Raw genomic sequence first — 12,813 nt, 5'->3', positions numbered from 1 at the left:
ATTTAAATGGCAGTGAAGAGGTTTTCGGAGGAATTATGACAGACGAGTTTTTTGAACTTATCGATGTTATTGATCTATATTGATACAACGATTTTTTATATAAAAACTACAAACATAGCTTTATTGCTGACGGGATATTATTGAAATATTTCGAACGCATCTTTAACATAATATTGCAGTAATGATATTATTTCGTTACGTTATTTTTTCATCCCTTTACAAATTATTCTTCATGCTAATAATACGCGTGGTTGAGCTTAAACCCTATCACAAGATATGTAAAAATTATAAAAGTTTTTATGTAATATTTATTATGTAATGTACAATACTTATATTTGTTATATGATAGAGCGGTAGTATTAAGACTCCACGAATCGTGTAAGCTTACGTCGACTTAGTTAACTAGCACCGTTTAATGTACGTCTCTCGAAATGTCCAAGTTTCGCCTTCGTCAAGAGCATCCTCATCCAAAACATTTTCGCGATGTCACATTAATACACGTAAATGCTCTAAAAAATTTAATTTTCTACAATTTTAACTTTAAGTATAGCTTTTGCGATGCATTTGATATACTTTTCGCAATATGTAATGACTAACATATTTGTTCGTATGCGTATACGTGTGTTAATAAACACAATCCTTAAACTACAGAATCAAAGAAGGAAATACTATATAAGATACAATTTTGTTCTCGCCGACCAAAATGTTAACGTCTTTATAATTGACTTCTGCTACAAGTATATGGTAGACGAATTTGAAACTCCCATGCCTTATCAAATACACCTAACGTAAAAATATATATTATGATAAAATATACAATTTTCTTTGACAGTCCTTACAAAAAATTAATAAAGCGGACAATGGCAGTTTCAATTACTTATGTAAATCGCGCAGAAAATACAATTGTTACGCAGCCAAACGTTCTTTAAGGGTTATACATTTTTCGATTATATTTTTACATCTGAGTTTGGCTTCCCCAGACTCTGGAGATAGAAGACCTAATTAACTTTTTTCCGATGGTTTGCACGATGAATCCAATTTTCTGCAGCTTGTCGTGGTCCAGGATCTTTCTGCCATCGAAGATGTAAGCAGGCTTCATCATATCCGCGTAGATCCTTTTGAAGTCCAATTCCTGAAAAAAATTAATATTCCATGATATTATCCTGCAAAGTCCTATCTGCATAATCGCATTGATCCTGATGATCCTACAACGAGGGTTTACCATAAATTCATCCCACTCCGTGCAGATGACGATCGCGTGTGTATTCTTGGTAGCGCTGTACGCGTCCTTGTAAATACTGATTCTTTCTCTCACATGTTCCGGTTCTGCTGTCACACTCGGATGAGTTAGATCCAGAAGAATCTGCGATTCTTCGACCTGAAACATTTGCAACGTTATTAGAGGAGATGAATTGCCGTAACGTTTCTTATCGCGCGATTATCATCCTCATATTATGCGCTGGCGCCGCGATCTATACAAAAATCAAACAAGTAAACACCAAGCAATCTGCTAATATGATACATGATACAGCGTTCTCCAGAATCACAGCTCCATATCGAATTTCAAAAATTTCGAATGCACACGTCGTACTTAATTATCCAAATTCTTCAACCATGAATCATAGCGCTCGTCGCACCGGCATCAGTCTGGCGTGATGCGGCCTCGATTGAATTCGCGTACACGCGACGTGACTCACGCTCGTGTATAACGAGAGAGGATAAAATGCGCGCGTTATTACAAAACGCGCATATAGCGTTGTCGATACCTTGGGGTCGTAAATGTGCAGTTTGGCTCCCTCGTCCAGCAGTGTTTTGGCAACGTGGATGGCTGGCGACTCGCGCGTATCGCCCGTGTTCTTCTTGAAGGCGAAGCCCAGCAGCGAGATCTTCTTGTCCGTCACCGTGTTGAAGAGCGACTCGATCACCTGAGGACGTAGGTGAAAGGTGCGATGTGTTAGCGACTTTGGGTGTACAAAGTGTGCGCTTATGCGTTTTGAGCATTTGAATAATTCACGAGGAGGATGAGAATCGTTCTCTGTGACGTGTACTCTTGCATAGAATAACGCACTTATTGAATAACAAGTTCCACTTTCTAATTAGCGTCATTATCTCAGTCAGAGATATTTTTACGAGTTACACTTTTTGCGACGCCGTTTCCTCGAATCTACTCGAGGTCACAGATTATTGTAATCGCGCAATTTGTAACGCCCATCAGAGAATGACTCTAACCCGATAATCTTCGAAAAACATCGAAAAACATCGCTCAATTAGATCGCGCGCATGAGAATTCTTCCTCGAACTGACCTTGGCTGAGAATCGCGACTTCTGATACTCGTTCATGTCGATGACCTGCTGCCAGTAGGCTGCGACCTCGGGCAGGTTCAAGCACTCGCAGATGTAAACGAGATTGAGTATGTCCTTCTGAAAGCAAGATCCGCCGAAACCAACGGAAGCCTGCATGAACTTCGGGCCGATCCTCGAGTCGAGGCCAACGGCCCGAGCGACTTCCGAGACATCGGCTCCCGTGGCTTCGCAGACGGCCGACAGCGAGTTTATGCTGGATATCCTCTGAGCGAGAATGGCGTTGGCTGCCTGTGAAACGAATTTCGAATGTAAGTCTTGACTTGCGTATATAATAAAGCGGTTCGAACAAGGGAAAGGTCAGACTAGTACGAACCAATTTTGACAATTCCGAGCTCCAAGTGTTGGTGGTGATGATGTTTTTTCGTGGTATCCAGTGCTCGTAGACTTGGCAGAGCTGCTCAATTGCCGCTTGACCCTCCGGCGATTCCTCGCCACCAATCAATACTCGATCGGCGTTGAGCAGATCCTCGATCGCCGTTCCCTCGGCCAGAAACTCGGGATTGGATAAGATCTGAAACAACGCGCGAGTATCGTTTTCGATTATCTATCGTTGCGGATTCGCACAGTATAATGCATGCGCGATATCGTTTCTTCGTTGTTCCGTTGCAGAAGATTCGCCGAGTCGAAAGTAATGAAAATTACGTCTAACAGTTGCCGAGCCGTCTAACGAAGCTCTTGCGCAAATTGGCAGTGTGCATAGGTAATCTTTTAACGAGCAGACTTTCGCGAATCTTATAGGCCGCGGGATTTATCGCCCGCTGTAAATCGCACGCAGTCACTCCGAGATTTTAAGTGCCCGTAAAAAATATTGCGCCCGAAGTCAAGCTCGTCATGCACAATAAAATTTAATAACTATTAAGTAAGCATCGCGTTATAGCTCAGAGCTACGCGATACGAGATACATCCTGCTCTGGTTGCGCATACAGGTTTCTCTCCTCACAGCGCATCGTAAGGCGCAAGCGACGCATTTTATATGCGGGCTACACAGCACAGAAAGCGCATCGCTGGCCTGTTAGCTCTCGTCCATAATAGCCACTCGCGCGTCCGAGAGACGGGTCAGCGAGCAGGAAAAACGAGTTCCCGTTAAAGGCATGTGGAGCAGCGGCAATCTACGCGACGATAAGCGACGTACGTATATAGGTACCTGATAGGAAACGCCGGGCTTGTGATTGGCTCGCAGGATGTTCATGATGCTCTCGGCTGCGCGGACCGGCACTGTGCTCTTCTCCACGACGATTTTGTCGCCGGTCGCTATGTCGGCGATCATTCGGGCCGCGCTTTCCACGTACTTCAGATCGGCGGCGCGGCCCTTGCCGTTGCCGAAGGTCTTCGTCGGCGTGTTCACCGAGATGAAGATCAGCTCGGCTTCTTCGATCGCCTGTGTGTGAACGAATGTTTTTCTCGTGAGTAATGCAGCCGTCCGAAAGTTTCTCGTCCACCGATTTTAAAATCAGGGATATACGGCCTCACCTGGGCGATATCGGTGGAGAAGAAGAGGTTCTTGTTGCGGCGCTGCTGGACGACGTCATCGAGGCCCGGCTCGTAGATCGGCAGCTTCGACGAGTTCCACTGGGCGATGCGTTCGTAGCTCTTGTCGACCACCGTCACGCGAATGTGGGGACATTTCAGGGCGATAACGCTGCAGGTTGGGCCGCCCACATAGCCCGCGCCGATGCAGCAGATCTTCGTTATCGGCATCGTTGGGAAACGATCCGGACGAGATGGACGCCTGCGGTGATGGCGATGGTGCTCACGGCTGCGCTTCGACGTTGAAGCCGTGGTGAGGCCGATGCTGGGTAGCCCTCGAGTTCTCACAAGCTCTCACCCTGCGAATAGGACGTTATTTTTAATTTTGCATTATTATTTTTAAGAAACAGGAAACAACAAATATTGATGAAACGGTAGTAGGTGATATTTTATTCTGTATGTTTTAACGGTACGAACATAAGAGAACAGAATGTTTAGAATACATCGTTGTGTTCACAGCCAAGTCAAAGAGAGTCGTATAAATAAATATCTGAAATTGTCTTGATTGAATATTTTTAAAACGCTACGAAAGTTGTTGTTATTTGCCAACAGAATAGCCCATCAGGATTTTTGTTGTTTTTTGAGTAAAACAAAAACAGCTACACGGATAACGGTAGAAGATATTCGTTTAGTGTGATATACTGTAAATTGTGCTATAGATTTAAAATTTAATTAATTATAATGATGGACCTTAAGAGTTAAAATTATACCTGTAAAATCTAGCTCAAGGCTCGTACAAGCTAAGACTGATTTAGTGTCTTCCTCGGCACGGGTTTAAATAGATAAATCTCACTTCCTGAAGAAGAAATCCCGTGAGAGTGGGGAGAAATCGAAAGGTGCATTAGCTTCAATGGAATTAGATGATTCCAAGGTAAGAATCAACTGAAGAAAGCGGTAAGTTCGCTATAAAACGAATTACGAAATAAGAGGAAGATATTCATCGATTACATTTTTTCTAAAAGCAATCCGGAATAGGCGCGGGTGAAGTAAAGTTCGATAATGATAAATTTATATTTTAACGGTAATATGATTTTCTAGTATCTATGTACAATCGCAATATAATTAAACTTATATATATATATATATATATATATATATATATATATATATATATAATTCAAGTGGAATAGTACGCCGTGAATAAACAATACTAATTCTTGGCGATACGTAATCAGTCTTCGTCTCAACGAATTAAAGGATTAGATATTTTTTTATCAATTCACGTAACGTCAGGTCATTGGTATGCGCGTCGTTTCCAGGTATGCGATTTCTACTTGAAATCACGGTAACTATTTTATTGTAGTGTATATGGCCACGATACTTATTTATTCTTCCAATTTTTACCTAACGCAACCAGCTATAAAACTAGCGCATAAAATCTCATGACAATTGTGCGGAATATCGAAATCCTACTTAACGCTTGAGAATGATTGTAGTTGTATCTTTTAGCAGATTTCTGTAATAGGTGAAGACAGAACTTAATCGTGCATACAACACTATATTCGCAAAAGTACACTAGTGAGCGTGTAGCTATAGATTAACAAGGCTACTATTATCATGCTGTTCGCGATCGGTACACAGTCAATTGAGATAAAGATAAAAGTAATGCACATGAATTGCTAACGGCAATAAAAGTCAGTCAATAACAAGAAGCCTGCGTGCGCGTAGGAATCAATTGCACTTAGCTTGATTATTGATAAAAGTCAATAATAGACAGGAAGTGTGCGAAACGGCAGCGTGATTTCATTCGTTGAAAATGTTTTTTATCGCTTTCTGAAGAAACCATCGATCGGCAAGAAAATACACTCGACTGTTCGTTTGCAACACAGATCAAAAAGCACGAGATGGAAATTTTGGATCTTAGTTTACGTTTCGAGTTAGAAATGCGCTAAAAATAGAAGTGCTTGTTTTTCGTTTGAGGATACACGTACGGTACAGCGGGGTTGCCGCTGCTTACTTTTTGCGGGAACATCTGTTTTACTTTTTTTTCGACGTGCTTAGAAGCGTAAAAAGCCGAGATTGCGGCATTATACTAGAAAAATGCGTCTCTATTGTTAAGTGCAATTCCGTTCCATCAAGCACTTCAAATTATTCCATTATCTGAATTTTTATTCTAGCAACGCACGAGTAAATATAATAAGGTGTTCGCATTGTGAACATAACGAGCGAGTAATAAATTTCTATTGCTTTCAAAGCGTGAGTTCCTAGCGCACTATGGTATATATCGTTTTTGGTCATCATATAAGTTATATATTTTTGCTGTTTTATAATAAGTTAAATTCAAACTTTTATAATTAATATTCGAAACCTCCAGTAATCTACTGGATGGAATGTGATTTTATTTCAAAATTCAGTTCACCTTATCATTATCATTACAGTCTAAAAATGAGAAACTTCCTTTTACGCGAGACCCGGATGTCACGAATGATTTGTCGTAACGTTTCGATAAAAAATACCCATCGCAGTCAGGAAAACCGCAAAAAGAATACAAGTTTCTCTCGCAGTATAATTGGACCAGTACCCGCTTATACCAGCAGAAAGATGCGACAACTGCAGTAATAGATAGAGTAAATAATCTATTAGTCGATAGTACCAATCATACTGAACTCCTCCAGAATGAACGAAAACAATAAGACGCCACACGAACGTCGTCGTAAAATAACAATTATACCTTCCCATCTCCGGCGCGCGGTACAAGTCATCTCGCACTCTCTCCAAACAAACCAAAACGTCAGCTGAGCGCGTGAGGGTATGCACGTCGGCTGCACACACGTGTATAAGACACAGCAGTAGCCGCGTACATCGCAGAGAGCAACATTGCCGTTGTAATAATCGATACGCGACCGCATCGCACAGGTTATACCTGTATTATAATAGTCGCGCGCGACCCTCTCGAGAAAATGCAAAGGACGTCTCGGAAAAATCCATCCCACCCACCCACACTCTATACAGCAGACATACGCACGCGAATACGCATGCTATATACTCACGTATACTGTACGCTCGTGCAGCAGCGAGCAGAGCCGTCAGCTCGTCTCGAGCAGCCCTCGTCGGTGCGGTCCGCAGCGAGGGTCACGAATCAGCTTGACTCTCATCTATGCGCACTTTTTGCTCCGAAATGAATTTCGGCTGAATAGTCGAAATAGCAGAACTGCAGTGTACGATCGGGAAGCAGGAGGTGTCTCCGCCGCAGTGGGAGCTTCTGTATACTCGGTACTCGATATAAGCGTGGAAAGAGTTGCTCCGGCGGAGGAGCGCGCGCGCACACTGCGTGTGTCACGTTCGGAGGCACTACCCGAGAGCTGCGGGCGGGGAGTATAGAATCTCGCGCGGCAGAGAGAGAGAGAGAGAGAGAGAGAGAGAGAGAGAGAGAGAGAGAGAGAGATTCGCTGCGTGACCGCGATCGTGACTGATGCCGTGACGCGCTTAGATAAGTCGGACGAATCGCTTAATTATTTGCGCGACGCGTGTTGAAATTGCATTCCTCGATCGAGAGCGATGTTTGTACTCCCGACAATCAATGTTGAGATACACCGCTACTTATTGCGACGAGCAGATCATCTCTACGCTCGAAATGAGATTGATGAGATTCCTTTTATTGCGAGCTGGATTTTAAGATTTTCAAATGGATACATTTAGACACGTAGAAATTTCAAATGCAAAGTATAAAAAAGGTCTTATAAAATGCATACAAAATCAATTATAATCGACGCAGATGGTTCTTCTCAAAAAAAAAAACAAATTCAAGAACGCGAATACAAAAATATTTTCCAATGAAAAAATGACCGTAATCTGACGACCCCTTGACCGTCACTTCGCCCACTTGCCATCTCTGAGAAAAATCCATATGGCAACGCTGCTCGAAGCCCGCATCGCTGCAGCAAGTGTGTTTTCTGGCCTCTGGCGGGAAATCTGGCAACTGCGCATGGAATTCCAGGAATCCGCGCACAATCAACCCTTCGAGCGCGAGCCTCTTCTCGGGATATGAAGAAAAAAAGGAAAAAATCGGAGCAAGAAGTCGAAAGACGCGGTGTAAGAGCTGCGGCGAAGGACAGGCTCAAAAAAGGGATTCGAATGGGCTGCGAAGGATATAGAGATCCTCAAAGAGCGCCGATTCTCGGATGCGGGACAATATAAGAGGATCGTTTGAGCGTGTTTAGTAGACCCTGAAGAATCGCGTGTTTTTTGCACGCGAACTCATGGTAAAAGAGATCATTAAAAATTGACGTTTTTATTTAACGATGTTATAGTAAGATATTGCACTTGATACACTTTTATAGGGATAACTGTGGATTTTCTAATCAAACTTGCGATCATTTTTCAAAGTCAGTTTCGCAAGCGTCAGTTTGTTCGGTAACGAGAGCATTACAACAATAGCGATTCGTTCGGAGACCTTCACGGTTTACTTTAAACACTCGTTGGCACATTATCATAATAGAGAATTATATAAATACACACACCTGCATTTTGAGCGCGTTTACGCGGAGAAGCCAGGAATTCGCATAAATTTCTGCGCGTGCGAAGCCTCGACATTTATACTGTTAATCGAGCATTAACGAGTTCGCTTTTACCGTAGGACAAAAAGACAAAAGTCTTCATAACAGCATTGTTGAATTCAAAAAATGAAAAATTGGTCTTTAAAAACTGCGTTAATTTCAAACCAAGTGCAGCAAGCGGAGGAATGCAACTAATTTACGTAATTAAGGTTAATAACCGCGTTGCTGCATTATGATACATAGTCGTCATGTATTTACACTCAGCTTAAGTGTATATTTTCCGCAGGCAAAAAGTTAAAACAAACTGACTGCAAAATATTATATTTTGGCATAAGTGCCCAGCGGAGCAATATCCTGCTCAAAGTTTGTGCTGATATTAAAATTATTTTGAAATATAACAAATCAAAATTTAGACTGAACAATATCGCCAAGCTTCGTCGAGGCGGCTACATAATCCGATCAACGTGTATTCCCACGCTCATGTAGCCTTATCTGCCATGAAAAATCGGGCTTCCCTTTGCTTCGCTTAGTCGATTACCGTGTATGTCCAGTAGTGTGAGAAAGTCGAAAAATCTAAAAATAGTCATCTAGCTAATAGTATTACTGACAAGCACACTTGTCAGCACCCGTTATTGCATAAAATTAGTCTTATTTTTCATATGCGATATTTTTCAACTTGAATTTAAATAAAATATAAGCGCATCAGATGCATTTTTAATTGTCACTTTGCGAACCATTATTATGTGTGTATACTGCGCATTCAAGCCGCTGGTTGAGGGCCGGGATGTCTAGCTATTGTCAAACTACTTATATTACTATTTCTCGCGAATCCCAAAATATAATGCCCCTCTGCTGTGTTAGTCTGCTTTATGCACCTGATGTGTATGTACATATTGCGTCTATGTAAGCCTATACTATTTTAGCGCGTTTCCCCTCCTGTAAATTCGCGTTCACGCAATCAGGCCTTGATGGTCTGCATCGCAGACAATTTCGCAATTCGTCTCTCAGACACCTTTTGCACCGCCTGCTGCGCTTATTTTATATATATTCGCCATTCGACGAAGTCGTATATTTGAATTCACGTCAGGACTGCAATATTGTAAAAACGTTATTACTCATAGATTTAAATACTAGAACCGCGAGGTAAACTATATAAAACAACAAGTACAACTTCACAATAAGCCTTTGATTAAAAAATGGGCTCATTTCACGATTCCGATATAGGTACACGAATATGAGTTTCTCTTTTAAAAAAAAATGATAAATTCATCGCGTAGTTACTGGATGTCGGTAAGAGAAGTTCTCTACCCTTACCTACAAGCTAACAAGCGTGTGCTCAGAGAGAGTGCCGAGCAACAGAGAGGCGCTGCATCTACTCGCGTATTATTTTGGCGCATACGGCATACGCGCACGTTGCCCACACTATATTACAGATTAGCAGCCGCTTTTCCTGGCAAACTTCTAACCTATTTTCTGCCGTAACAGCCCAGTAGATCAGTTGTTCTTTTCTTCGTATACACACATCGGGCCAGTGGTATATATTTTTAAAACGAGGATTCATCATAGAAAAGTCAAAGGTCTCTGCGATGGAGACGCAGAAATCGGCCGGCAAGAATGGCAAAAGTAAAAAGAAAGGCAAAAGCGCGGAGGGTTCCAAGGAGGAGGACTACGATTCCGAGAGTTCCAAGGTAGACAACAACAAGAAGCCGATTCTCGAGGACTCGGAGAAGAGCGACAAGGAGCAGGAGAGTACAAATTTGAAAAAAGGTGCTAAGAGAAAAAAGAAGTCGAAAAAGCCTGCCGCGGCCAAGGGGCAGGAGGCTAACGCGCGGAAAAGCGACACTGAACCGGAAAGCTCGCAAGCGAACACTAAGACTGAAGTGCCAGTGGACACGGAACAAAGTGTCAAGCAGGACGACGAGAAGAAAGCTGAAAACGTCACGATTAAGGATTCCAAAAGTGATCACCAAGTGCCTGAATCATTGATAAACAATGTACTGAAACACAGTGCTCCACTGCCATCCACAACACCTACGGTCAAAGGTTTGCCATTGCACAGTGCAACAGACAGCTATAATAATTGCTTGCTACTTTTTGTCTTTGATTTTACAAACAAGCTTGTCTTGAACGCTTCACAGGTTACGATTTCAACGATGGCATCAACTACTCGGCTTTGTTTAGGAGTTATAAGCATTCTGGATTCCAGGCTACGAATTTCGGCTTGGCAGTCGAAGAAATTCTCAGAATGCTGGTGGCACGTAGGATACCTCTCGAGGAAGATCAGGAGGACAACTTGGAAGAGGACGAATTTATCAGGAGGAGGCATGGTTGTACAATATTTCTTGGTTACACATCCAATATGGCATCTTGTGGCGTTAGAGAGACTATTAGATTTTTAGCAGAGCATAGAATGGTAGAATACTTTGTTTGAATGATAAAAAGTTTTTTGAAAAATAAATACTCAATGTCCATGATATTCACAGATTGACTGTATAGTTACTACGGCTGGTGGGGTTGAGGAAGATTTCATAAAATGTTTGGCGCCAACCTACGTTGGAGATTTTCATTTAGATGGAAAGACTTTGAGGGACAAAGGGATCAATCGAATTGGAAATCTATTGGTACCAAACGATAACTACTGTCTTTTTGAAGATTGGGTTATGCCTATTCTAGACAAAATGTTAGAAGAACAGAAAAAGGTACAAATCATCTAAAGGGTGTGAATTTATCAAATACAAACATGATTTTGCCTGTAGGGAGTGTTATGGACTCCGTCAAAAGTCATTGCGAGGCTAGGAGAAGAAATAAACAACCGAGACTCCATTTATTACTGGGCAGCCAAGAATAAAATTCCAGTATTCAGCCCAGCACTTACCGATGGGAGCCTTGGAGATATGATGTATTTTCATTCTTTCAAGAATCCTGGCTTAGTGGTGGACATCGTCTCTGGTAATCCCGCATTTATCGATACGAGAAGTTTATTTGGTAATGTGCAATTCAACTGTATTAATCGTAAAATATTTTCGTAACAGATTTGAGACGGTTAAATACGATAGCAATGAAAGCCATCAGGAGTGGAGTAATTATCATTGGTGGTGGAGTTGTTAAACATCATATCTGCAATGCTAATTTAATGGTATGTATCATAAATCTAGAAGACTTTGATAAAATAATGCATGTTATCAATATTAAAAGGAAATATTTTCGTAGAGAAACGGTGCAGATTTTGGTGTATTTTTAAACACAGCGTCCGAATACGATGGCAGCGACAGTGGCGCACGTCCAGACGAAGCCGTTTCCTGGGGTAAAATACGAAAAGACTCCAAAGCTGTTAAGGTAATATAATTTTTACTGATATATTATGAAGCTTTATTTAGTCAGTCAATTTGAGAAGCCAAATAATAATGAACCAATTGTTGCAGATTTTCGCCGAAGCATCTCTAGTCTTCCCCTTATTGGTAGCCGAAACTTTTGTACGTCATTTCATTTCTTACAAAATGCGAGTTGTAACTACTGTTTAATATAATAAATTATAAAACCAAGCAACTTCAGTCGTCTTTGTAATTAGAATCGTAGAGTAGAAAAACAGTGTGTGACTCCCTGAAAGAACGGTAGCGTAGTCTGAAAAGTAATTTGTCTAATGCGAGTTTCGCGTTAATTAAGTGAAAATTGTCGAGTAAAAGGGAGAGAGAGAGAGAGAGAGAGAGAGAGAGAGAGAGAGAGAGAGAGAGAGAGGGAGAGAGAGAGAGAGAGAAGTCAAAAGATTCGGTTCTCGTTGCGTTTACGCTCTCGAGAGCTAACGCGGTCCCGCTGTTTGTGTGTAAACTCGCGAAAATAAAGCTCTTTGAGCGTAACGATGTCCTTGGGCGCCCTGCAAAATTCGAGCTCGAGTACGTCGCAAATAGCCCGGCGGATGGAATTAAAAAGGATATACGCACGCACAACTGCAAGCGCGCGGTGCATCGAGTGACGAGTCATTTTTGTTCCACCTATTCCGCGTGCACGTGCCTTCCGGTCTGTCTGAATATCTACGCGCGGCCTGGTTTTCACTAAAACGATGAATTGTACTTCATACCCTTTGCTTTTTACTACTGCAGATTTTAGAAGCTATTACGTCGGATCTATTGTTAGCCTTGAGATCAAGAGAGCTTTTATAATTTTTATTTTTTGAAAGAAATTTTTTATTGGGGACAAAGAAACGATGCAAGCTAATAATTGTATCATTTTCTTTTGAATATAATGAACTTTTTTTTGTCCCAGGTGCCATGGCTACAATCCGTTAAGGAAGAAGTTAAGAGACCGACCGGAGAGGTTTATTTCGATTGTTGACGAAGACAAAATTGATTTTGCCGAATAAATTTCAAATTTTTATTAACTAGCGTTTATTTTCTTTTGAAACAAAAACCTGAAATTCACACCTCTACTT

General features: G+C 41.6%; 2 protein-coding genes across 3 annotated transcripts; one reads left to right on the top strand and one right to left on the bottom strand.

Annotated features, from left to right (window-relative positions):
- Nucleotides 1-47: 47 nt before the first annotated feature.
- LOC100114791 (UDP-glucose 6-dehydrogenase) lies at nucleotides 48-7,743 on the bottom strand. 2 transcript variants are annotated; one of them, XM_001599650.6, is made up of 8 exons: nucleotides 6,882-7,743; nucleotides 3,835-4,190; nucleotides 3,509-3,742; nucleotides 2,678-2,875; nucleotides 2,305-2,592; nucleotides 1,767-1,925; nucleotides 1,223-1,378; nucleotides 48-1,132 (listed from the first exon to the last, which is right to left on the bottom strand). In XM_001599650.6, the coding sequence occupies exons 2-8, from the start codon at nucleotides 4,060-4,062 to the stop codon at nucleotides 956-958; spliced, it is 1,440 nt and encodes a 479-aa protein (XP_001599700.1). In that variant the 5' UTR covers nucleotides 4,063-4,190; nucleotides 6,882-7,743; the 3' UTR covers nucleotides 48-955. The 2 variants fall into 2 exon arrangements, with proteins under 2 accessions (XP_001599700.1, XP_032453011.1); XM_032597120.1 differs by lacking the exon at nucleotides 6,882-7,743 and adding an exon at nucleotides 4,602-4,648.
- A 2,031-nt stretch (nucleotides 7,744-9,774) lies between these two features.
- On the top strand, nucleotides 9,775-12,762 carry LOC100114756 (probable deoxyhypusine synthase). The gene is made up of 8 exons (XM_031922895.2): nucleotides 9,775-10,430; nucleotides 10,526-10,800; nucleotides 10,871-11,086; nucleotides 11,144-11,336; nucleotides 11,420-11,523; nucleotides 11,598-11,723; nucleotides 11,810-11,860; nucleotides 12,648-12,762. The coding sequence occupies exons 1-8, from the start codon at nucleotides 9,974-9,976 to the stop codon at nucleotides 12,714-12,716; spliced, it is 1,491 nt and encodes a 496-aa protein (XP_031778755.1). The 5' UTR covers nucleotides 9,775-9,973; the 3' UTR covers nucleotides 12,717-12,762.
- The last annotated feature ends 51 nt before the right edge of the window (nucleotides 12,763-12,813 follow it).

Source organism: Nasonia vitripennis, chromosome 2, assembly GCF_009193385.2.
Source record: "Nasonia vitripennis strain AsymCx chromosome 2, Nvit_psr_1.1, whole genome shotgun sequence".
NCBI classification, from domain to species: Eukaryota; Metazoa; Arthropoda; class Insecta; order Hymenoptera; family Pteromalidae; genus Nasonia; species Nasonia vitripennis.
Note: the sequence above shows the minus strand (reverse complement) of the source record. Positions and strands in the feature narration are given on the sequence as shown.

What these genes read in the sequence shown, in the direction of transcription:
- LOC100114756 (XM_031922895.2), top strand. Translation starts at nt 9,974, where the DNA reads ATGGAGACGCAGAAATCGGCCGGCAAGAATGGCAAAAGTAAAAAGAAA. An exon ending in CACAACACCTACGGTCAAAG is followed by an intron (nt 10,431 to 10,525) that starts GTTTGCCATTGC and finishes AACGCTTCACAG; the next exon opens with GTTACGATTTCAACGATGGC. An exon ending in TCTGCAATGCTAATTTAATG is followed by an intron (nt 11,524 to 11,597) that starts GTATGTATCATA and finishes ATATTTTCGTAG; the next exon opens with AGAAACGGTGCAGATTTTGG.
- LOC100114791 (XM_001599650.6), bottom strand. Translation starts at nt 4,062, where the DNA reads ATGCCGATAACGAAGATCTGCTGCATCGGCGCGGGCTATGTGGGCGGC. An exon ending in AGCCCGGCGTTTCCTATCAG is followed by an intron (nt 2,876 to 3,508) that starts GTACCTATATAC and finishes GCGTTGTTTCAG; the next exon opens with ATCTTATCCAATCCCGAGTT. An exon ending in AGTCGCGATTCTCAGCCAAG is followed by an intron (nt 1,926 to 2,304) that starts GTCAGTTCGAGG and finishes CTACGTCCTCAG; the next exon opens with GTGATCGAGTCGCTCTTCAA.